Raw genomic sequence first — 25,976 nt, 5'->3', positions numbered from 1 at the left:
GGCACTCGTATCGAGGAAGTTAAATGGGCCGGATCAGTCATCGATAATCTAAATGGGTCAGCAGGACCCTTACGAGGCCTTATTACATTCCAAGACAGGATGAAGATAGCCTTGCGTCCAAACAAACGTCTAAATAAGCTCCTGTCGGTAAATAACGGCCACATGAACCAAATCAAAAGCCGGAGAATGAAAAATGGCGGCTGTGGTGGCTTCTCTTAGTCTTTGCTACTCTGCTCGGCCAAAGCTTCATCTTCGCAGCTTCTCTCGACCCAAATTTTTTGCTAGTAAGTTGTCTTTATACTTGATGGAGTTTTGTATAGTTTTGAATAACAGTGTTCTTGTTTATTTTGAATATCACCTGGTGGTAGTGGCTGCAATGAGTGAGGATCCAATTCGTGAATGGATTCTAACAGAAGGAAAAGCGAGTCAGATCACGAAGATTACTTCTGTTGGTGGTGGATGCATCAATCTTGCTACCCATTATCATACTGATTCTGCTTCTTTCTTTGTTAAAACAAACAGGTAACATAAAGACAAACAATGTCTTTTCTTAGGTTATATACAATCACAAGCTCTAAATGTTTTATTTGTACAATGGTTTTAGGAGTATTGGACCTGAGATGTTTGAAGGAGAGGCTCTTGGTCTTGAAGCTATGTATGAAACAAGGTCCATCCGTGTCCCCAAGCCACACAAAGCAAGTGAATAACTTCTTTTTTTTTTTTTTTAATGTGGAGATAGATCTTTACTGGTAATAAAGATTCTTGTGTTAAACAGGTTGGGGCATTGCCAACCGGTGGATCTTATATCATCATGGAGTTTATAGAGTTTGGATCAAGAGGCAGCCAGGTGATTGATAAAATGATGAAATACTAACTAATGAGCCAATGCTTAAGTTTCATGGGTTCATGGGTTCTTTTAGTCATCAGGCTGAGCTAGGAAGGAAACTAGCTGAGATGCATAAGGCAGGACTTTCCTCAAAAGGCTTTGGTTTTGAGGTTGACAACACTATTGGAAGGTGTGAAAATCTTTTCCCTTTGAGTGAGTTTTGAGTTTATGTCCTGTCACAAACTTAGTGTGTGTGCCCATGTTTTAGTACCCCACAGATAAATACTTGGTCATCAGATTGGATTGAGTTCTACGGCGAGAAGAGATTAGGTTACCAGCTAAAGTTACTTAGGGATCAATACGGTGACTCTGCAATTTACCAGAAAGGTTTTAAGCTTTGTCTCTTCTCTGTTGTGGGAAGAGGATAGCTTAGTGACATTTTGAATGAATGTGTGAACAAACAGGTTATACACTGATACAGAACATGGCATCTCTCTTTGAGAATGTTGTCATAGAACCTTGCTTGTTACATGGAGATCTCTGGAGCGGGAACATAGCATACGACAAGAACAGCGAACCTGTCATTCTTGATCCTGCCTGTTACTGTACAAACTTTCTCTTCTTGATGATACAGTTACCATTCCGGCAACCACGTTTTGATCTTACTCATCTTGCAGATGGGCATAACGAGGCGGAGTTTGGGATGTCTTGGTGCGCAGGGTTTGGAGAATCTTTCTACGATGCCTATTTCAAGGTTCCACCACACACACACTTACTTAAACCACTTTTGATGATGGTTTTGTTTTATAGTAACATAGTTGCTGTGTTTGTTTGTTTTGACTTGTTCAAGGTGATGCCAAAAGAAGAAGGATTTGAGAAGAGGAGGGATCTGTATTTGCTCTATCACTACTTGAACCATTACAACCTCTTTGGATCAGGCTATCGTTCCTCTGCAATGTCGATCATTGATGGTTATCTAAGGATGCTCAAAGTTTAAAATGTATAAGGCTGGTGAGAGAAAATATCATCATAATGTACTCTTCTTCATTAAAAGCATTATTTGAAAAAGGCCTAGCATTTTGATGAATTCTCAACGTTAATGAAGCTTCTTGTTTATAAACAAAGGTTGAGATTTTAGTTCCTCTCACAAACCATGTGGTAATGTAAAAGTTAAAAGACTACATGTTCAACTTGAAAGTTGGGCGTAATTGGATTTGTCTACTTAGTTGGGTCAAGGATAACAACATAGTTGATATGGCCGAGTTGGTCTAAGGCGCCAGATTAAGGTTCTGGTCCGAAAGGGCGTGGGTTCAAATCCCACTGTCAACAATAACTTTTTTGTAAATTTCATCGTTCTGCAAATTGTCACAATTTTGGTTTGTGAAGGTGAAATTGTTAGGTAAACAATATTTTCAGAAGGAAACATGAACCAAATTTTATTGAAACACTTTTTGACAATAAACAAATTATATTTCTAGAAGAGAACTTGAATGAAATGGGACTAATCCCATTGTCAACAATGAACTTCTTATCATTCTCATCGTTCTGCAACTTTTCACAATCATAGTTAGTGAAGGTGAAAATGTTAGGTGAAACAATATTTTTGGAAGAAAGCATGAACCATATTTGGGTAAAAACTCTTTTGACAGTAAACGAAATGTTAGGTGAAACAATATTTCTAGAAGGATATGGGACTCACGCACTCTGTATAAGTAACTCCGTATAAGTGTTATTATCAGGTGATTCAATCAATGAGTGTCAGGACAAGAACTAGTGTTTACTACAAAGAATTGAAGAAGTACTAAGAACATATTTAATGATTCTACATAAAACCTCAAAATTTTCTCATAAACTATATTCGTTTATGTTCTTAAATTATTTCATTGTGATCAAAGTGGCAATCTCCAAGGAAAGAACCTTTTAAAATAGTAATAACCTTAAAATCCAAACATCAACAAAGGTTTCTTCCTCTAAACTCCAACTGAGTTGCTTTTTTAAAACAGATAACCAAGATTCATAATATCATAGAACAAAAAAGAAACCGGCCTTGATTGATTTGATGATTGCTTCAAGCTTCAAAACCAATCTCTCACTTTTTCCTGAAAGAGCATCCTTCTGTGAGCCTAGCCTTTCCTCCTGTAGGCTGACACAGAACTGTCTGGCAGTTTCCACACACCACAACGGTCTGCGAGTGACTGAAAACAGTAGTGCTGCAAATACCAAAACGGCGACTCCATTAGTTTACTATCGATGTAAGGACAACAAGATTGAATAAAAATGTAATGAGATTCTTACATGTTGAAGCATCCTTGGCACTTCACATCCTACAATTAAAAGTTTTAACAACAACAACAATAAGAAACATAATCAGAGACATATAAGCAGAATTCCATCATCAATCAATCACTAGGTTACGGTTCATGAGAAAATAGAATTCAAAGAAACTAAATTCCTAAAAAAATTGTTGTTTCTCAACGGTTCAAAAAATATGAGAGAGGGTGTTCAAAATCAGTACCATGAAGAATGAGTTGGGAGATTGAACAAGACGCTTGAGCTTGTGCTTCCTCTTCTCAAGCTCTGCTGGTGGGTTAAGGAGATCGATGTCGTTTTGTAGAACCTGTTTCACATCAAAGACAGTAACATTCCATTAAAAAATAAAACAAACTTAGCTAATATCAATCAAAACACAAGACTAACACTCCTAAATCAGCTAGTTTCCGCTTACGATACGTTATTTAAAACCTAAGAATCATACTTTCGAATAGTTTTAAGCTATGGAGAATCATAAGACTCGAGATCAAATCAGAATATAAACAACGAAGAATCATTAGACTGGAGATGTCACTAAGAGATCCGATCCGTACAACTATGTCGAAACAAACATAGGGAAATGGAATGGAGAAGAGCGGGAACTAACCATCTTCGCAAGAATCTCAAGACAACGGCAAATGAGAGTAGCGACGGCAGCAATAAGCGAGAGGGATCTTTAGGGTTACCACATCATCCCCTTCCTTATATACCACACGACAATCTGACCTTACTTCCTTTCAGGACCTTCGAAATGCATTAGAGGGTTTCATTCTAATTTTATATTTATTCTAAAAAGTGTCAACAACTTTTTCTTTTTACAAAAAAATACAGTATTATGAAAACTAGAGAAAATGTTTTTTTTCCATAGCATTTTATTTTGTCGACCTATTTTTTTACCAACCTATAAACGAATTATTTTTTGGAAAATTTGCATTTTCTGTTCTTTATATAAATCAATTATCCGAAAGCAGAATTTTGTTTATTTCTATGTGGAGATGTTCAATGATACATTACATACAAAACAGGCATTAAGTTTTTCTATCAACATTGAAGCATGCGGTGATTGAGGTTCTAATCACATATAAATAAATTCACTACGTCAAAAGTTGCAAAGAAAGGCACATGATGATAGTTGGCCATGCATGACTGATACACTAAAAATGAATCCTTACTACTGCCAAGTTAACAGTTGCAATTGTAGTACTTGTGATTCAAATCCAGAGGACCAGTCTACACTCTAGTTCTATAAGTTCCAGAATCAAGCTAAGAAGAAGATATAATTTGGTTGAAATAGGCGATAGTAAACAAGCGAAAAAAACACGAGATTGATTCAATTAAACAAGAGCTAGCCTAGGGTATTTCATTGGGTGTTGAATTGGAGCCAAACAATTATTTAAGCGCGATGAAGTGCTTTTTAGAACTCGGATCACTCAACTGGAATACTCCACTGTCGTGGCAGTGATCGCTTTGCAGATCGATCTCACCACCTAACTGTCGTTGGGATGAAGATCGATTGCAAGCTTTAGAGAACATGTCCGATCAGTTCACTTACCACCCTAATATCTACTTTCGCTGATTAGGGATACTAAGCTCATTCAATACATGTCAAGTTATCATCCTAAGCGGTTAACTAGGTGATGAACTAGTGATCTAACATCAAGTGATCAGTTTAATGAAAGCAGTAAGAACAGTATGAAAGAAGAACAGTTATGGATCGCTTATCTATGTTTAGCTCATGCCTCAACACCCTAAAAACCCTAAGCGAGCAAGGTCACTACTCGATCATGATGCACATAAACAAAGACATAAATCCTGAATAAAATTGCATAAGAACAGAGTATGAAACAATAGGATTCAGATGATCTTCTCTATGAGAGGATGGATTCTTCTCCCTTACAAGTTGCATATCGCAAAATACTCAGTGTTCTCTTGTAAAACTAGCGTAAGAAAAATAGAAAATAGATAGATGGCGTTTTTATATGGAGGCGCCAATCAGAAGAAAAGAGATTAGGGCAACATGGCTTTAATTCCCGAAATAGGAGTTTCCATATTCGTCTGGAACAATCTCCGGATCACTCCGTCTGCTTGTTCCGCTCCCGAGAGAACAGTCTCGGGACTGTTCTCTTGAGTGTTCTCCGCAGGAATGCTCCAAAAAGACTTCTTTTCATCAGGCACCTTCTCTTCTTCCTTCTACTAACTCCAGACCTGTAAAAGGTCAAAAAGGACTAGACTGACACGAATTAGTGACTTGAAACAAATGAAAACATATATACAATGATGTGAAAACAACATATATCAATGACTGACTTGCAAAGTTGAGATGAATCTATTTATATATAATTGAGTTCTCTCACTCCTTAACTATGCCAGCTCGGATGACAGGCTGGAAACTCGGAGGCTGACTGACAGACACGTGTCACAGTCGGCTTAAACACCGCGTTTCATTAACCGCAATCCGTATGGGCTTTCGTCGTTTGTTGCATGATGGGCTGTGAGTTTGGTTCATCTGAAACGACAGCGCCGCGTGATGTCTGAACTCCCTTCCTCCATCTGAAACTACCCGATCTGTGTATTCTTATCGCCAAGTATTTCTTATTTGTCTGTTATGAATCTCATAAAACTTTCCCTTCATCTCTACAAGTATTGCTTATCTCTTCTCTGTGGATTATGTTATGTTTCAATCAAAAATATCTTATTCTTTGGATTTTGTTTCAGTCAGTGAGCTCGATGTGGTTTATGACTACGGGACAAGCTATTGACGGGAACAAGAGGATGAATCAGACTTTTGGGTTTGTTGGAGTCTGATCGACGATGTGTTAGATCGAATAAATGATATTATTTCCTCCATGGATGTGTCTGATGAACCCAAGCCGTGTCCTTTTGTTCGGGAAGGCACCCAAAGTCTCGACTATCCCTTGAAAGTTTGTGTGTTCTCAGGAAATGCTCCAGATGATGATATAGACATGTGAAACCAGTCAAAGGTAAGCTACATCTGGTATTTTGTCCTATATTTTTCCTTCTTCATTCGTTTTTAGTGAAGTGAATCTTAGCTTAATCAGTTCGTACTTGGTACTCATGTTCCAACCAATCATTATCTGCTCTAGAACTATTTGATCATTGTTGGTTTTACAAAAAAAATGAACGTTTAGCTATTTTATGGAAGGTGATAGTGTTTCTGTTGAACTGAACGTAAAACTGATTATTCCCATTCAGATTCATTATTTCATTTCATTGACATGTTTACTGGTTTGGGATGACACTAACTTTGTTTTAATCTGCTTTGTCTCTGGTGTAGGCTTCTCAGTTGGATTGAAACCACCATGGATACGCATCTCTCTGATCTGATGGGTCCATGGGAAAACATCTCTGGCTATGCAATGGATCCCAAAGATTCTATTCCGCCTTTTAGTAAGCTCACCTGCCTTAAGAAATCCCAAGTATCTCTTAAACTTTTCTTCAGCATGTGATGATAAGAGAACTCTTATTCCCAATGTTCTTGGTAAATAAAACTCCTAACCCTTCCTGTTCAGATCACATCTTCCCTTTGATGCCTTCCTGGATGCAGCTTATGATTATCAAAGTGTTTCCATAGGCTTTATCTAGATGAATCTGATTTAAGAGTTCTCCTAATCCCTGGATACTTCTATAATCCTAATGCTCACTTGGAAGTTTTAGTTTTGTACAGGTAAAAAGAGTTCTTCACATTGTGGAGTTTTGTGGTAAAAGTCAACAGGGCATTTAAGTTGGATGTAGGACCTGAATGGAGAGAAGGAAAATAAAAGATTCTCTTTAATGGCTGGACCGGTAATGCCCTGTTGTGAGAACTTTGGTATGAAGCCAGCTTATTTCATAAAATTTTCTCTGTCAAATCTCTCACTCATACTCTCTGATAATGGCTTCTTTCACAGATTCATCTATCTGAATTGAAGGCGGGACAGTGCAGGCAGAGTGTTGAGGCAAGGCTTTTGCGTTTCTGGGAATCCTGAAATGTTAAGAAAGGTGGTGAGCTCATGGGCTTTGATATGCTTTTGGTTGACCTTATTATCTTAACTGCGTCGTTAATGCAACCATCCATCAACGCCTTAACACCTTCAAAAACCTCGATTCAAACGAAGCTGAGAACTTGACTATAACATTAGCATCAATTGTGATTTACAAACAAAGTATGGTTTTCGGATTATGGAGAATTGGCTTTTGGTACCCAAAGTTTTCTACTTTGTTAATAATACAGAATGAAAGCTTATGGATTGTACTTTTTGACTTGCAAGAGGTCAAAGTTGGTGTCGGAACTGAGTAACCGATTGTTTGTGTGGGAGTAGGAAGTCGTTAGTTAGTGTGAGACTCTGGTATTGAAGGTTTGATCTTGCGGTGTTGCTTATGGTTGCAGCTTCTGCTTATTTACATTGTGGCAAAAAATGACGTTTTATGATGAACATATGACCATTTAGTTCTGTCTATCTGCTATAACTTTTGTAATGTGTATACACTGCTGATAAAGTCATGCTTCAGACCCTATAACACTAAACAAGCAACGTTGTAGAATCATGAGCAATAAACTTTTTACTCACCCCCAAAAAGGCTCGGTTCCAACTAAAAAACATTGGTCCATGTAAGAACACAAATGTAGCAACCAAAATATCAAAAATTAATCCAAATTCGAGCTCGAACTCAAAATACATAATGATAGTTGATACATAATCAAAATATTTTTTTCCTTAAAAATCAGAATGAAAAAAAAAATCAAAAATGAACAAGATATAAAAATAAAATAATTAAGATATTGAAGCAAATATATAATATAACTTAAGTGAGAACTTTAGTAAATTTTTTAAAATATAAAATTTCAAGGGTAAATAGAAAGATCTATAAGAGCGAAAAGGAAAAAAACATTTACAATATTTCTTTTGGAAGATCCATAAACTTAACCTGAGAGAAAAATAAAAGTGAATTTGATGAAATATGCTTACCATTTTTGGCCATTATCCCAAAATTAAAGAAATTAATAAAAAGAAAAACAGAAAAAATAATGGAAATCGCAACCAATAATAATAAATAGTCGAAATAAATATCTTTTAAAAATCATTTTGCGAATAAAAATAAGAAAATATAACAAATAAAAAAATAAAAGTTTAGAGAAGTCTTCGCCCCTCCTTTAGCTGCACTTTGGTGTGTAAATAATATAAGAGTAAAGCATTTAGTCAACAAATAATAATTAAGTTAAAAATACATAATATAATCCAAAGTATATAAAATTCAAGAAGTAGTAGAAAAATCCATAAGAAAAAAGAAAATCTATTTTATATTTTATCTCACAAATACTTTTTGGTTCTTTTGTGGTTATAAAGCTCAAACTTGAAAAATTTACATAAAATAACCCAAAAGCACAAATTTGATTATAATAAACACATATATTATCTAACAATATTTATTAACTTAAACAATAAAAATATCATATATATTACTATTGCTAAAGCATCATCACACTCTTAACAAAAGAAAAAATTCAAGAATTAGTAGAAAAAATCCATAAGAAAAAAGAAAGGAAATCCATTTTATATTTTATCTCACTAATACTTTTTGGTTCTTTTGTGGTTATAAAGCTCAAAACTTGAAAAATTTAGGGGAAATTTCATAACTACACTTTGTGTGGTACCACAATTCAACAATACCATCAATAGAGGGACATTTTCACAAATACACTTTTTATTAATGTGTAAAAGACAAAACTAACCTTACCTTATCTCCAATTCATCTCTCTCTCCGTCGGATCCATCGTGTCTCTCTCCGTTGATCGACTCTCCGGCGGCGAAATCCAATCACGTTCTTGTACGGCGGCGGTTTCGATCTTCCACCGTATGCTCCTCTCTTGGAATGGCGTCTGTGATGAATTGCTCTATGAACTGTACTGTCTCCTCGTAACACTCTGCTTACTCCGTACTGGTCTCTGTTTAATTTCTTATTGGAGAGAGAGAGGGGGGGAGAGATCTCGCAGAGAAAGAAGAAGAAGAAGAGGAGATGGATGCGAAGATTAAAGATGGAGTCTTGAGGATGATTGTCTCGATAACAAATGTACTCGCTTTCTCCCTCCTAACACAGGTTCGAATCCTTCCTCTCACTCAAAAAGATCACACCTTTTTTGCATTAGGATCCATTAAAGGCTTAGTTTGTTTATATATAAATCTGGGAGATACAATATGGATGAAGGACCATCCATTTGTGGTGAAAAGTCGTAAGCGTTTAGACGATAGTACACAACGAAAAGGTGATGGAAGTGTTTGCGTTTCATTCAACTTGCCAGGTGTTTGTGGTGTTGATATACTGGTGATGCCTAATCAGAATGAAGTCAAGTTCTACGCTGAGAACAAGGAGGTGTATGAGCATGATGAGAGCTGCCGTATCTTCATGGGAGCTGTCAGCTGTGCTTACGTTTTTGCTCATGGAGTCCCACTATTGAGCCATGACATCGCTTGGGATGCTGAGTTTGGTGTTCTCACGGTCCTCATCACCTTTGCCAAAATCCTCATCACCCTTGCCAAAAAATATGCTATTTGGTCTGATCCGTCTTTCAATATATCTATGTCTTTCAATATATCTATGTCTTTCAATATATCGATGGATTATTTGTGCTTGCAAAGAGAAAATTTATAATGGCTGATAACAATACTCGTGTGTGTTTATAAAGGTTTATAAAACCAATCATATGGATACTTAAAACAGTTTTGTATATCAACCATTTATAAGATCTTATAATACTTTTTACGAACCATTTATGAATTTTTATAAAGTCAACTATACAGTTTATAAAACACTTAAAATATTTATAAAACTATTTATAAAACTATTCATCACACTATCCTTGGAGATCTTCTAGGCTTATCTCTCATCGTAGATGACATGGAAAACCTGAGTAGGTTCTCTGAAGAAATCTTGAGATGCATATCTTCTATGTATATCACTCTCTCCGGCAGAGCAAGAACCAATTCTTGTCTTCAGGCTTCACCTTCATCCAAAACCAGATTTGATAGCTGGAACCCATGCCTTGGGGATAGCAAAGAAGCAAACGCCCCACGTGGTGTTGTAATAGAGTCTCTGAAACTTCACCTTGATGATAGTTGTTTCGATAATTTATAAGTATTTATAATTTTTATAACTAATTTATAAATCTTTATAAACTAAGTTATAAACTCTTATAAATTGGTTAATGAATCCGGATAAATGACTTATAAGGTTTTATAAATCATTTAGTTGTTTCTTTTAAATTTAAATTACCCAAGAGATCATATGTGCAGTTCTAAGCTACTTTTACTTGAAATCAAACTCGTTTACAGTTAGTTTCACAATACATATGTCAAGTTCTCTGTCTGATGTATAAGAGTTGTATAGGTTTATAAGAGGTACTATAAGTGTTGTATAGGTTTATAAATCAACTAAAATAATCTATAACCATTTAGAAAGTCTTATAAAATAATTTATAATGGTTTGTATAATAATTTATAAGGGTATGTAAATAATGTATACGGATTTATAAAAATAATTTATAAAGTTTATACACCATTATAAAAGATTATAAAATGATTTATAAGGGTATTTAAAATTTCTGAATCGGTGGAGCCTTGCTTGCTGTCCACATGTACCTCAGAATCTGCCACGTATCATCATCTCTTTAAAAAGCCTTATAAAGGCTTTCTAAATATATTATTAAAGTATAGTTCATTTATAAGAGTTTATAAAATCAGCCTATAAGGCTTTATAAGGATTATAAATAATTTATAAATGTTTATAAACTATTTATGAAGATTTAGAATCATTTATAAACCTTTATCAATAGTTTATATATATATATATATATATATTTATAACTATTTATAAAGGCTTATAAAACCATTTATAAAACATTTATAAATTTTATAAGGGTATGTAAAATATCTGAAGCGGTGGAACCTTGCTTGCTGTCCACATGTGCCTCAAAATCTGCCACGTATCATTATCTCTTTACAAAAACTTATAAGGGTTTGTAAAATTATTTGTAAAAGTATATAAATCATTAATAAAGGCATATAAAAACAAGTTATAAAATCCATAAACCATTTATAAATGTTTATAAAAAATTTATGAAAGTTTATAACTAATTTATAAGGGGTATGTATACTATTAATAAGAGTTTATAAAAACTTTATGAAAGCTTATATTCAATTTATAATGGGTATTTTGGGTATTTAAGAATTTTATAGGTTTATAAATCAACTAAAAGATTCTATAACCATTTATAAAGCCTTATAAAACAATTTATAATAGTTTGTATAATAATTTATTAATAATTTATAAAAATAATTTATAAAGTTTATACACCCTTATAAAGGATTATTAAACAATTTATAAGGGTATGTAAAATTTCTGAAGCGGTGGAGCCTTGCTTGCTGTCCTCATGTGCCTCAGAATCTGCCACGTATCATCATCTCTTTACAAAGCATGCACGTGTTCTTAAGATTTATAAGAATATTTAAAGTTATTTATAAGGATTTATAAATTCATTTATAAAGATTTGTAGAATATCAAAAGGTAATTATTTTATGAAGTTTTATAACGTTTTATAGAGGCTTATAAATCATTTTTAAGAAATAATTGTCTGCTCTCCATAGTACTCGAGCTAATTCTGAACTTAAACCTTCATGTTTTGGAAACTTTTCAGGAGCAAAAGCTCTTCAACATCAGTAGCATAAACACTTAGCATCTCTTCATCATCACCAAAAAAATTATCCCATCCAAAACTATTATTGATGTTGTCACAAACAACCACCTGAAGCTTTTCCTTCTCTGTAAAAACCTTGTCTCTGAAATTATGCCTTTCTTTATTGGGTTTATATTTGAATCGCTATGTTTTTTGTAATTTACTCAGGACCTTGTGTTGCTGTTCTCTCATTCCTCTTAAAATCATTTGCTCAAACAGTTGGTGTGCAACAAAGCCAACAACTTCAAGTGACTTTTGAATCATTTCTTCCACATCTAAAATGAATGTAGGCTCTATTTTTGGAGAAATCCAAACACAAGTTCCTGAGAAATACTTGATTCAGTGAATAGAATCTGTGAGCTACCACTTCTAAGCAACACAAAATCCACTTCGTCAATGCCTTGGCTCCAAAATAAAATTTGGTACCTATTTTAAAACTACCCTAATCAACTCTTTGTAAGATATATCTTTAGGAATAACACTAATTGAACCTTCTCTTTCTTTATCAACAGTGAAATCCCAATGAATTATATCCCAATAAATATTCAAACGTCAAAATTTATAGAAATAGTATGTTTTCTATAATATGAAATTTATAAGGATTTATAAATATCACAGAGTAAAATTTCAATTTCAATATCAACACTTTCGTCAACATCACATAAACAGATCATGTTTGAAAATTTTCAACCTGAAATTAATTAAACAAATCATTTTCTGAAAAATAAAAGTAGAAGAGAGAAATCACGTTCTTCGATGCTTCATTCTCAAATTATCTTGACACCTTCGCTAATCTTCTTCCTTTGTTCGCCGGATCGCTTCTACATCTCGCCAAGTTCGCCAGAGATAGCAAGTTCAGTGGTGATTTCGTTTGGAGCAACTCCCAATTTGATCGCGGGACAAAGATTTGGAGAAAAAAGAAATATAAGTTAGTATGAGTAAAAATATATTCAACACAAAATACTCAAAGCTTGAAGGATCAAAAAGATACATCAAAAGACGATAATACATAACACTAAGTTCCTCATCGATAATATTTATAAGGTTTTATAAATTTGAGATTTTTAAAACCTCATAAGAAAAGCTTCGTCTTCCTTCCCAGAAACTGATCGATTATTTGAAATCAAGCTAAAATTACAGAAAGTGACGAAATCACCATATATTATCCTCTCACCTTTGTTACGCGTTCGTGGTAAGAGATCGTCTTGTTCTGTCCGTTTGAGATTGAAGTCTTCGTCAAATCTCACCGGACGTCGGCGTCATCAAATCTCGCCAGAAAACTCGTCAGCGTCATCGAATCTCGCTGGAGAACTCGTCGGAATCGTTGAATCTCGCCGGATTTGATCACCGAAGATAATTTGAGAGATTGTTATTGGTGAATCTGAAATTTGAAGAAATCGTGGGAGAAAGATACAATGTGTATGTTTGATCAATTAGGGGTATAATAGTATTTTATCTATTAAATTTTTAAGGGTAAATTTGGTTAGTGTAAACATGAAAAGTGGTACCTTGAAAATGGTATTAGTGGCAATTTCCCAAAATTTTACATAAAATAACCGAAAAGCACAAATTTGATTATAATAAACACATATATTATCTAACAATATTTATTAACTTAAACAATAAAAATATCGTATATATTACTATTGCTAAAGCATCATCACACTCTTAAAATAGTAAAATAGTAATATAATACAGTCTTTTGCATTTTGAAATTAGCAAAAAAATAATTGCAAAGTCCGGACAAACAGTGAAATACGTAATAACTCCACAAAAACATATAAAAGCACGTACAGTAAAAACTATACAAATTAATAATGCCGAAACTATAATATTCATTAATTATAAAAAAATAACCGAATTTAACCGGAATAACCGAGTTAACTGAAAATATCCAGAATGTTTAAAAAATGAACGGAAAAACCAAAAAAAACTGTTATTTCGGAAATAAAAATGAAAACTGAAAGTAACCGATATCTGAACTGAACCGAAACAAAATTTATTCAGTTAGTTTCACTTTTAAAATATTTGAGATGAATATTCACTCTTACTATTACTTGCTTGTTTTTTAAGAAAGATAATAAATTGGATTTTATGAATTTTTAATTATAAAATTTAAGAAAATGTATTAAAATCTATTCAATTCAAGAAAAGCAAATATTGTGAATAAAGTAAAATATTTTAATACAATTAAAAATATATAATTTCTAAAAAGGAAGAAATAGTAAATTTGTAGTCAAATAGTGAAAATTATAATTTATATAACTAAAAGTTTATAAAAATTTAAAATATATTTACATTGTTTCGTTTATTTGCTTACCCGTTCGTAGGGCGGGTCCGACCCTAGTTCTATATATTACATTTTTTCTAACCAAAAAGGGTTAAACCCGGATCACTATTGGAACCAGACCTAACTCTCTGGGAGAGTCGCAAGCCCGCAGATGAATTCTTTCTCCTGGATATTCAAATGGGTCCTAAAGCATAGACCCATATCCGCGTTAGGTGAACAGAATAATTTGACTTAGTTTCGCATAGCAAGAGGATTGAACCTGAAACGTGTTGGCGTTCCAGGCCCGTCCACTGCCACTTGACCACAAGACCAGTTCAATTCTATATATTACATCTAATACAACAATCTTCTCATGCGTTTGTTAATCCCAATCAACATTGTTAAACAATAACCAGTGTTCTTATTAGTAGTAACAAAGGAGAGATGAGTAATAAATACAAAATGAACATAACTTTATACAATATTTTCATATTTTTGGTAAAGGGTTTGTACCAATTTTTGACTATGAAAGTAAGAACATATATTCATGTTATTTCATATAATTTCACGAACATCTCATGAATGTTTTTACTTTCATAGTCAAATTGGTACAAATCCATGAAAGCAAATCTTTCATTACTGTCAAATTGTCAACTATGATGTATAAACATCCACTAGTAAATAATTCTATATTATTAAAACTAATGTACCTTTTAGAATTGTTTGAAAATACTGATATCAGTATAAAAAATAAATATAATGTTGTTTAGAAACACGGATAACAATATATTAGAAAAAGGTAATGGATTTATGTTATTAAAAAAAGTTAGAAGTTCATTATATTATGAGAAACTATCTATTTATATCAGTTTTAAAATATTCGAAAATAATCCAATCTAATGACCTAAAAACATATTTTGTCTAAAATAATTATAAAACAAAATTTAAATTTTATATAAATATTTTAAATCAAAATATAAAATTAATTTATATCAAAAGTTAATTCAAAAATATATTATATTCAAAAATTGATTTTTTACTAAAATGTTTTCTAGTAACCATTATAAAAAGTAGATTTCAATATATATATATATATATATATATATATATGAAAAATACAATACAAACCCAATTTCAAACACCAACTTATATTATGGTTTTTATATTTCACATTAAATTTTTAAAATATAATATATGTGATTATTTATATGAGGATACATATAAAATACCATTAAGTATATGATTACTTATATGATGGTAGGTATAAAAACATAAAATAATTGAAATTCCAAAATAACATGAAACAAAACCAAAATAAATAATGAGAAATTATATATTTGGACCACCTTTAAAATATACGAAAATGACTCAATCTAATTACCTAACAAACAATGAGCTCAATTTATTAAGAAAAATTGGAACTCCATCATATTATAACGAAACTATCTATCTGGACCAGCTTAAAATATATGAAAATTGCCCAATCCAATTACCTAAAAACATATTTTGTCTAAAATATTCATAAAATAAAATTTAAATACATATTTCAAATCGAAATAATAATAATCTAAAATTGATTATATCAAAGCTTGATTCAAAATATACATATACTCAAAAATTGATTTTTACTATGATATTTTCCATTAACCAGTAAAATGTTTTCAATATATATATAAGAAAAATACATTGCAAACCCCAATTAAATTGTGGTTTTATATTTCACATTAAGTTTTAAAATATAGTGTATGTGATTATTTATATGATGATATATATAAAATACTATTAATTATTTGATTACTTATACGCTGGTACATATAAAATACAATTATTATACGATGATACATAATTAATATATGATAGTGACATGAAAACAAATAGCAACATATTTTTGAAATACTAACGTACGGATCAAAATCTAATTTTTTTTTAGTTCTTATATAAATAAATAGAAATAAACAATGGTAATGCAAGGCCTTGATCAATGATCATAATGTCGACATAACCTTTCATGCCTTGTTGTTAATATTACATTTTAATTTCCCGATGACCATATCCAAAAGGATAGCATGCTGCTTTTTTTTAGCATCTGAATTTTTGTTATTATTTATTAGTATCATGAACGATCCAAAAAAGTCATGAACGATCAAAAAACGTAATTGAAAGAGCCCCTGGTGAGAAACCAAAAAGAGATAGATTCAACAAGATAAACGACATCGGATTCTAAATTCACAATTGTTTTCAGTAAGTTATGAATAAGCCCGAGAGTATTCAAATCTAGAGATCTTGATATTGTGCTGATTTTTCATGCACCTTCCAAAACATAACTAGCCAAGATGTCTAAACCATTCCGTAACTGTTTTCCTCTAAAATAAAATTTCAGATTCAAATTTGTATAGCAGAAATTTTCTTTTATAATAAAACTGTATTAAGTTTTAAATTTTAAACTGAAACATATTTCTATTCCATTCTCAAATAGTATAAGCTTAACGTTCTATTACCAATGTTAAACAAAGGACCATATAAAATAATATGAATGATGATGAATCACAATACAATGGCAAATTTATGCATCCGTTGACCTAAATATTTAAAACAAATAGGTGATCATTGTGGCGACATTATAAACAACAAGTCAACAACACAAATAAAATAAATGAATTAATAATTACAAAGATAACAAAATTTCACTATAAATAGACTGCAAATTTCAATCCAGTTTCCACAACAGACAATCAAAGCTTAAAGCCAAAGAAAAAGAAAAAGAAAAAGAAAGCACGAGAAGAAATGGCAAAGATATCCAACTTTGCATGCTTGACCACAACCGTTTTACTTGTCTTCTTGGTTGTTTCCAATGGTAACTATTAAAGTTGATTTGATATACTTTTTGCATAATAATAATAATACTAATAATAATAATAGTAATAATAATAAAATAATAATTATAATAATAATAATAATTCATAAACTACTAGTTTTGAAATGTCAGTATAACAGATATGCCATATTATTTAGGTCTAGTAAATATAAACAAAAGAGTGATTCAACATGTCTTGAAATATATTGCTGAAAATGCTATTCATGCATGTGTATGTTGTGCTGATGTTGAACTTGATGGCTACATCGAAATGTAGGAATCCCGAAGAGCAACGCATGTCATACATTCTTAGGTGAATGCGATGTGCCATCACCATGTACTGAAACCAATTGTGAAGCCTGTTGTCTATCAAAGTTTGGAGCTCTCCATTGTGACGGTGTGTGTGAAGTTGAAGGTACGGAAGAACACTGCCACTGCTATGGACAGCCATGAAAATTTAATCAACCACCAAGCAAATATACGTGCAAAACATCTCGCTTTATCACTTTGTTTGTAATTCACGTATCTGTGCATAAATAATAGATGGGGGAGTTGTCCCACTGCTCAAGCCTATTTATACATGTACTCTTGTGTTGTGTGCTCTTTTAATAAAATACATCTGATGTTTGTTTGTAACTTTGTATATCTTATCATTGATAAGTCCCAACTATCGATAATCTGTTTGTTTAAGGCTCCAGTTCAATCCTCTATTACTAGGGAAAGTATCTAAGAGAAGAAAGAGTTTATATGAATGTGTATGTCTTGTGTTCCAATCTTTTAAACCGTACATATAAAACAATTTCGTGATTAGAAAAACAATTTGTAAAATTCTATTTTGGCATAGATCAGGTATTATTCACAATGACACTTTACATAATGAAAAAAGTAAAAAGTTCGTTCAGATTATGGAAATCAGATTTAGGTTGGATACAAGATTTTAAGCTTATGTGACTTTGAACTGGCACTTGGATGGAAGAGAGACTCCAAGAAGCATCATTAGATCCCTCCTTTTGGTTTGCAGTGTAATGACATTATCTTCTACAGCTTCAGCGATATCCACTTGTACCATTAAAAGACAATCGAATTCCCGAAGAAAAGACTTCAACTTTAGGGCAGTTCCATGATAATCAAGAATATGTAACACCTTCACGTTGTTCAGTGGCATGGACACAGCAGGAGTGTAACCACAAATATCCTGAAACCAAGAAGAAGAGGAAGGTATTAATATTTATGTAAAATGATCAAAACCAACTAAGCTACATATTTTGCTTAATTGAATCTCACCTGGATGATTAGAGTTTCGAGCTTTGGAGACTGCTTAAGTAGACATGCCAGCAACTTGCAGCCTCGCTTACTAGTAATCCCCATAGATAGATTAACAAGATTGCCGAACACCGGTAACCCATCCCAACAGTAACGATAAATCACCTGATGAAACACAATAACAAAACACAACAGGTTTCAAAGAAGAATATCTTAAAAAAAAAAGAAAAAGAAAAAGCTCACAAACTTACATCAACAGAGTCAAGAGAAAGATGAAGGATGTGCACATTCCGCATCCCCATAATGAGATCCGTAACATCAGGCCTCTCACCGGCGTTTTTTTCCGGGTAAAGATCCAGCTTAGCTTCGACTAGTGACTCGAGATTAACTTGTCTATACTCACTCAAGGCGCAATGGGAGTATTCGAGATAGACGAGCTCAGGCATGTCAAACGACATAAAGCTACAGCCATCGACATCAATGGGTGAATCGTAGTGAACCGATAGTCTCTTGACGGTCCGGCTCGCTATGGTGTGAGGGGTAGCGGTAAAGTTATGGTGGTGGACTGTCAACTCCTCGAGAACAGGGCAACCAGCGAGAAGCACACAGCAAAGATCTCCGTACTCGAAAAAAACAGTGTCGATGAAGAGAGTCTTGAGAGACGGAAGGGAGACGTTTGGAGGGATGGTTCCGAGATAGAGCTTTGTTCCTATTGTCAGCTTAACAAGCGTTTCGCTGGCGAAGAGGCGAGGAGGGAGATAGTGTATGCCTTTGTCTTTTATCCTCAAATTGGTACAAATCCATGAAAGCAAATCTTTCATTACTGTCAAATTGTCAACTATGATGTATAAACATCCACTAGTAAATAATTCTATATTATTAAAACTAATGTACCTTTTAGAATTGTTTGAAAATACTGATATCAGTATAAAAAATAAATATAATGTTGTTTGGAAACACGGATAACAATATATTAAAAAAGGTAATGGATTTATGTTATTAAAAAAAGTTAGAAGTTCATTATATTATGAGAAACTATCTATTTATATCAGTTTTAAAATATTCGAAAATAATCCAATCTAATGACCTAAAAACATATTTTGTCTAAAATAATTATAAAACAAAATTTAAACTTTATATAAATATTTTAAATCAAAATATAAAATTAATTTATATCAAAAGTTAATTCAAAAATATATTATATTCAAAAATTGATTTTTTACTAAAATGTTTTCTAGTAACCATTATCAAAAGTAGATTTCAATATATATATATATATATATATATATATATATATATATGAAAAATACAATACAAACCCAATTTCAAACACCAACTTATATTATGGTTTTATATTTCACATTAAATTTTTAAAATATAATATATGTGATTATTTATATGAGGATACATATAAAATACCATTAAGTATATGATTACTTATATGATGGAAGGTATAAAAACATAAAATAATTGAAATTCCAAAATAACATGAAACAAAACCAAAATAAATAATGAGAAATTATATATTTGGACCACCTTTAAAATATACGAAAATGCCTCAATCTAATTACCTAACAAACAATGAGCTCAATTTATTAAGAAAAATTGGAACTCCATCATATTATACGAAACTATCTATCTGGACCAGCTTAAAAATATATGAAAATTGCCCAATCCAATTACCTAAAAACATATTTTGTCTAAAATATTCATAAAATAAAATTTAAATACATATTTCAAATCGAAATAATAATAATCTAAAATTGATTTATATCAAAGCTTGATTCAAAATATACATATACTCAAAAATTGATTTTTACTATGATATTTTCCATTAACCAGTATAAAAAAATGTTTTCAATATATATATAAGAAAAATACATTGCAAAACCCAATTAAATTGTGGTTTTATATTTCACATTAAGTTTTAAAATATAGTGTATGTGATTATTTATATGATGGTATATATAAAATACTATTAATTATTTGATTACTTATACGCTGGTACATATAAAATACAATTAATTATACGATGATACATAATTGATATATGATAGTGACATGAAAACAAATAGCAACATATTTTTGAAATACTAACGTACGGATCAAAATCTAATTTTTTTTAGTTCTTATATAAATAAATAGAAAATAAACAATGGTAATGCAAGGCCTTGATCAATGATCATAATGTCGACATAACCTTTCATGCCTTGTTGTTAATATTACATTTTAATTTCCCGATGACCATATCCAAAAGGATAGCATGCTGCTTTTTTTAGCATCTGAATTTTTGTTATTATTTATTAATATCATGAACGATCCAAAAAAGTCATGAACGATCAAAAAACGTAATTGAAAGAGCCCCTGGTGAGAAACCAAAAAGAGATAGATTCAACAAGATAAACGACATCGGATTCTAAATTCACAATTGTTTTCAGTAAGTTATGAATAAGCCCGAGAGTATTCAAATCTAGAGATCTTGATATTGTGCTGATTTTTCATGCACCTTCCAAAACATAACTAGCCAAGATGTCTAAACCATTCCGTAACTGTTTTCCTCTAAAATAAAATTTCAGATTCAAATTTGTATAGCAGAAATTTTCTTTTATAATAAAAGTGTATTAAGTTTTAAATTTTAAACTGAAACATATTTCTATCCCATTCTCAAATAGTATAAGCTTAACGTTCTATTACCAATGTTAAACAAAGGACCATATAAAATAATATGAATGATGATGAATCACAATACAATGGCAAATTTATGCATCCGTTGACCTAAATATTTAAAACAAATAGGTGATCATTGTGGCGACATTATAAACAACAAGTCAACAACACAAATAAAATAAATGAATTAATAATTACAAAGATAACAAAATTTCACTATAAATAGACTGCAAATTTCAATCTAGTTTCCACAACAGACAATCAAAGCTTAAAGCCAAAGAAAAAGAAAAAGAAAAAGAAAGCACGAGAAGAAATGGCAAAGATATCCAACTTTGCATGCTTGACCACAACCGTTTTACTTGTCTTCTTGGTTGTTTCCAATGGTAACTATTAAAGTTGATTTGATATACTTTTTGCATAATAATAATAATACTAATAATAATAATAGTAATAATAATAAAAATAAAAATAATAATAATAATAATAATTCATAAACTACTAGTTTTGAAATGTCAGTATAACAGATATGCCATATTATTTAGGTCTAGTAAATATAAACAAAAGAGTGATTCAACATGTCTTAAAATATATTGCTGAAAATGCTATTCATGCATGTGTATGTTGTGCTGATGTTGAACTTGATGGCTACATCGAAATGTAGGAATCCCGAAGAGCAACGCATGTCATACATTCTTAGGTGAATGCGATGTGCCATCACCATGTACTGAAACCAATTGTGAAGCCTGTTGTCTATCAAAGTTTGGAGCTCTCCATTGTGACGGTGTGTGTGAAGTTGAAGGTACGGAAGAACACTGCCACTGCTATGGACAGCCATGAAAATTTAATCAACCACAAAGCAAATATACGTGCAAAACATCTCGCTTTATCACTTTGTTTGTAATTCACGTATCTGTGCATAAATAATAGATGGGGGAGTTGTCCCACTGCTCAAGCCTATTTTATGCATGTACTCTTGTGTTGTGTGCTCTTATAATAAAATACATCTGATGTTTGTTTGTAACTTTGTATATCTTATCATTGATAAGTCTCAACTATCGAGAATCTGTTTTAAGGCTCCAGTTCAATCCTCTATTACTAGGGAGAGTATCTAAGAGAAGAAAGAGTTTATATGAATGTGTATGTCTTGTGTTCCAATCTTTTAAACCGTACATATCAACAATATGTAAAATTCTCTTTTTGGCATAGATCAGGTATTATTCACAATGACACTTTACATAATGAAAAAAAGTAAAAAATTTGTTCAGATTATAGAAGTCAGATGTCATAATATTAAGTTGGATACAACATCTTAAGCCTATGTGACTTTGAACTGGCACTTGGATGATAGTGAAGCTCCAAGAAGCATCATTAGATCCCTCCTTTTGGTTTGCAGTGTAATGACATTATCTTCTACAGCTTCTCTGACATCCACTTGAACCATTACAAGACAATCGAATTCCAGCAGAAAAGTCTCCAACTCTAGCGCAGTCCCATGATAATCAAGAATATGCAGCATCTTCACTTTGTTCAGTGGCATGGAAACAGCAGGAGTGTAACCACAAATATCCTGAAACCAAGAAGGAGAAGAAGGTATTATCATTTATGTAAAATGATGATACACAAAAACCAAGTTTTGTGTATATAAAACACATCATTGAATCTCACCTGGATGATTAGGGTTTCGAGCTTTGGAGACTGCTTAAGTAGATATGCCAGCAACTTGCAGCCTCGCTTACTCGTAATCCCCATAGATAAATTGACAAGATTGTTGAACACCGGTAACCCATCCCGACAGTAACAATAAATCACCTGATGAAACACAATAACAAAACACAACAGGTTTCAAAGAAGAATGTCTTAGAAAAAAAAAGAAAAAAGAAAAAGCTCACAAACTTACATCAACAGAGACAGGAGAAAGATGAAGGATGTGCACATTCCGCATCCCCATAATGAGATCCGTAACATCAGGCCTCTCACCGGCGTTTTTGTCCGGGTAAAGATCCAGCTTAGCTTCGACTAGTGATTCAAGATTAACTTGTCTATACTCACTCAAGGCACAATGAGAGTATTCGAGATAGACGAGCTCAGGCATGTCAAACGACATAAAGCTACAGCCATCGACATCGATGGGTGAATCGTAGTGAACCGATAGTCTCTTGACGGTCCGGCTCGCTATGGTGTGAGGGGTAGCGGTAAAGTTATGGTGGTGGACTGTCAACTCCTCGAGAACAGGGCAACCAGCGAGAAGCACACAGCAAAGATCTCCGTACTCGAAAAAAACAGTGTCGATGAAGAGAGTCTTGAGAGACGGAAGCGAGACGTTTGGAGGGATGGTTCCGAGATAGAGCTTTGTTCCTATTGTCAGCTTAACAAGCGTTTCGGTGGCGAAGAGGCGAGGAGGGAGATAGTGTATGCCTTTGTCTTTTATCCTCAAGTCGATCTCCCGAGCGCCCCGGTTAGCCACGTTGGTTATCCAGCTGCTCACGCAAGCCTTTTGGGGGTCGTCGTCTTTGCCAACGTGGCATTGAAGAGAGAGTTTGTTGATCGGGTGGGTGGTTTGCAAAAGGAACCGATCCACGAAGTTCTTGAAACTCTCGGGAAACACGTAGCTAGTGGTAGGTTCGCTGTCTTTTTTTACTTGCGTGTCGGAATCATCGAAATCGAGAGTATCGAACACTGTGAAGAGATACCTCCATCGTTTGGAGAGAATAGATGTTGAAGCGGCTTGCTTTGTGGTGGGGAGTAAGGACAAGATGGTGCTCAGAACCTCATCAGGGAGACAGCTGATTGAATCTCTCGAGCAGCAGCTTCTTAAGACAAATCGTTTGGCATCCATTGAGAGCCCTGAAAACATCAACAACAAAAAAAAGGTTAGGAACTTTGGAATGTATTTATAATATGGAAGACCGGAGGCTACCAGGCGGGGGCGTTGGTCTTGTCTGGATTAGGAATTTAATAGAATTGGGATAGAATTGAATAGGGTAATTTAATAGAATTGAATGGAATCTAAGTTCAGACTTAAATCTAGTGAATTGGGTATTTGGAAGACAGAATTTAAATCCACTAAAAAACACTGTTATTCAATTTTTTTAGATGTCATTAGGAATTCAGTTAGGAAGGATTTTAATGGAATTCAATGAATCTTTTTAACTAAAACAAATCCTACCTTTTTTTATTAATACTTTGAAAGAAAACATTTTCCATCAAAATACTTGCATACTTAAAGTCCACTACTTGATTTCAATTCCAACATTCAATAACACTTCCTTAGATCGCAAATTCTCCTTTTCTCAATTTACATGTTTTTTTCTGGTTTCCTTATTAATAAAGAGAAAAAAAAAATATTACAAAAATCCCTTTCTTCTTATTGATAGAGAAAATTTTTTAAAGAAAAACATAAAACAATAAACTATTTATTATAGTTTTATAATTGTTTTTTGCATTTGTTATGTGAGATTTATTTTATAGTTAAAAAACAGATGTTACACATAAGTTTAAGTTAATATTTTATAATCATGTTCCATAGATGAATTGGTATCAAATTTGTACTGAGATTACAAAAAAAATCTATACACTTTGTTATAAATAAAAGAAAAAAAAAAGTCAAATAGCGTCAATCGAGTCAATGGCATCATCATACACTTTCTTATGTAAAAATTAAAAGTTTTATTGAATAAGTTTTTAAAATTTTATTATATTAGGATTTGTTTTAAATGGAACACATTCTATTTTATAAATCTCCTTTTTATTTACAATTTAAAAATAAAAAATACTCTTAAATACTTTTTTACCTTTTTATTTAGGATGTACAAAAGGAAAATTACTGCTATGTAAACTTTTACAATTTATATTCTCTTTTAGAATTTCCAAAAAAAATTGCTATCAAATACAAAATTTTACACTTCTTTTATTAACTATATAATTTTTAGTATCATGTCCATCATCAACATTCTCTCTCTTTTAAAATTCTCTATTGGTTATCACTTAAAAATAAGGCAAAAATCTCTTTGATTAGGATTTTTAGAAAGGAAAACAACTATCATATATTCTTTTACAGTTTTTAGGGTTTTAAAAAAAAAAATTAATATTACATAATCTTTTAAAATTCTATTTTAATTGTCTAGGATTAAAAGTTGCCATTTTCAAGACTAGGCTTTTTCAATGTCAGTAATATTTTTACAATTTTTCTTGTTAATTAAAAATTGTTAGTATCATATTTGTCATTAATTTTTCAAAGTAAAAATTACTATTAAGTATAATTTTACAATTCTCTCTGGTAAGGATTTTGTTTTATAAAATAAAAAAATCTTATTTGGTTAAAATTAAAAAGAAAAATATTTTATAAATCTCTTTTATTTAGGATTTTAGGAAAAAAAGTTATTTTCAGATAATGACATGTTTAATTGTTTTAATTGATATATGTTACAATCATATCGGGTGAAATATGTATTTCATTTTGGTTTACAAATTTTTTAACACAAAACTACTAAAATTAAAGTTAGTTAATTATACAAAAATGAAAATTAATTACTTTTTTTTTTTTGTCATCGACTTTTACAGACTCATATAGACTCTGTAAACCAAACCGGCGGCTCGCCATCCATGTGCACAACAAAAGACGCTTGATTCCTAGTTCCACGTGCTAGTCCATCGGCCTTCATATTGTGTGTGCGTGATACATAGATGATTTCGGAGCTGTGAAAATTCCCCTGGAGGGTCTTGATATCTGCCAAATAAGATTCAAATGCAGGCCATTCCTCTGGTTCCGATACCATTTTCACCAATTGTGAACAGTCTGTTGCAAACGTAACCCGAAACTGACGTAAGTTCCGCATGCACTCCATTGCCCAAATCAAAGCTTCTATCTCCGAGTGAAGAGGAGATAAAGAAGCTCGGACATTTCTTGCCCCCATTAAACCTGCATAACCTTCAAGGGTGCTATACCATCCTTGCCTAGAGAAGACATCTTTATCCTTCCAAGACCCATCTATGAAGCACCAGCGCCCTGGGATAACCGGTAAATTCGGGGTTGGTCTATCTACCACAGTAATAGTTTGTT

At 32.4% G+C, this 25,976-nt stretch overlaps 4 protein-coding genes, 2 long non-coding RNA genes and 1 other non-coding gene across 13 annotated transcripts; 4 read left to right on the top strand and 3 right to left on the bottom strand.

The window, feature by feature from the left end:
* Positions 1-126: 126 nt before the first annotated feature.
* On the top strand, positions 127-1,913 carry LOC108817086 (protein-ribulosamine 3-kinase, chloroplastic). Its single transcript, XM_018589689.2, has 9 exons — positions 127-284; positions 369-522; positions 605-695; positions 776-847; positions 928-1,016; positions 1,095-1,213; positions 1,291-1,431; positions 1,504-1,580; positions 1,677-1,913. The coding sequence occupies exons 1-9, from the start codon at positions 194-196 to the stop codon at positions 1,821-1,823; spliced, it is 981 nt and encodes a 326-aa protein (XP_018445191.2). The 5' UTR covers positions 127-193; the 3' UTR covers positions 1,824-1,913.
* Positions 1,914-2,074: 161 nt separating this feature from the next.
* TRNAL-AAG (transfer RNA leucine (anticodon AAG)) lies at positions 2,075-2,155 on the top strand. Its single transcript has one exon. It is a non-coding gene; the product is annotated as a tRNA-Leu (tRNA).
* A 574-nt stretch (positions 2,156-2,729) lies between these two features.
* Positions 2,730-3,878, bottom strand: LOC108817092 (40S ribosomal protein S27-2). Its single transcript, XM_018589696.2, has 4 exons — positions 3,744-3,878; positions 3,342-3,443; positions 3,122-3,150; positions 2,730-3,036 (listed from the first exon to the last, which is right to left on the bottom strand). Exons 1-4 carry the CDS (start codon positions 3,744-3,746, stop codon positions 2,916-2,918), a joined length of 255 nt encoding a protein of 84 aa, XP_018445198.1. The 5' UTR covers positions 3,747-3,878; the 3' UTR covers positions 2,730-2,915.
* A 1,711-nt stretch (positions 3,879-5,589) lies between these two features.
* LOC108837155 (uncharacterized) lies at positions 5,590-7,593 on the top strand. 7 transcript variants are annotated; one of them, XR_001947282.2, is made up of 5 exons: positions 5,591-5,776; positions 5,852-6,117; positions 6,432-6,635; positions 6,812-6,965; positions 7,045-7,593. It is a non-coding gene; the product is annotated as an uncharacterized LOC108837155 (long non-coding RNA). The 7 variants fall into 7 exon arrangements; XR_001947281.2 differs by having other exon boundaries at positions 6,432-6,965; positions 7,045-7,299; positions 7,405-7,593; XR_001947280.2 differs by having other exon boundaries at positions 5,597-5,776; positions 6,822-6,965.
* An 8,985-nt stretch (positions 7,594-16,578) lies between these two features.
* On the top strand, positions 16,579-17,623 carry LOC130497545 (uncharacterized). Its single transcript, XR_008936525.1, has 2 exons — positions 16,579-16,987; positions 17,265-17,623. It is a non-coding gene; the product is annotated as an uncharacterized LOC130497545 (long non-coding RNA).
* A 307-nt stretch (positions 17,624-17,930) lies between these two features.
* LOC108817085 (F-box/LRR-repeat protein At3g60040) lies at positions 17,931-19,177 on the bottom strand. Its single transcript, XM_018589686.2, has 3 exons — positions 18,502-19,177; positions 18,272-18,415; positions 17,931-18,182 (listed from the first exon to the last, which is right to left on the bottom strand). Exons 1-3 carry the CDS (start codon positions 19,069-19,071, stop codon positions 17,931-17,933), a joined length of 966 nt encoding a protein of 321 aa, XP_018445188.2. The 5' UTR covers positions 19,072-19,177.
* A 2,946-nt stretch (positions 19,178-22,123) lies between these two features.
* On the bottom strand, positions 22,124-23,849 carry LOC108839104 (F-box/LRR-repeat protein At3g60040-like). The gene is made up of 4 exons (XM_056990210.1): positions 23,835-23,849; positions 22,815-23,761; positions 22,583-22,726; positions 22,124-22,484 (listed from the first exon to the last, which is right to left on the bottom strand). The coding sequence occupies exons 2-4, from the start codon at positions 23,751-23,753 to the stop codon at positions 22,233-22,235; spliced, it is 1,335 nt and encodes a 444-aa protein (XP_056846190.1). The 5' UTR covers positions 23,754-23,761; positions 23,835-23,849; the 3' UTR covers positions 22,124-22,232.
* Between the last annotated feature and the right edge of the window lie 2,127 nt (positions 23,850-25,976).

Source organism: Raphanus sativus, chromosome 7, assembly GCF_000801105.2.
Source record: "Raphanus sativus cultivar WK10039 chromosome 7, ASM80110v3, whole genome shotgun sequence".
NCBI classification, from domain to species: domain Eukaryota; kingdom Viridiplantae; phylum Streptophyta; class Magnoliopsida; order Brassicales; family Brassicaceae; genus Raphanus; species Raphanus sativus.
The sequence above is the reverse complement of the archived record's forward strand: the minus strand, read 5'-3'. Positions and strand labels throughout refer to the sequence as shown.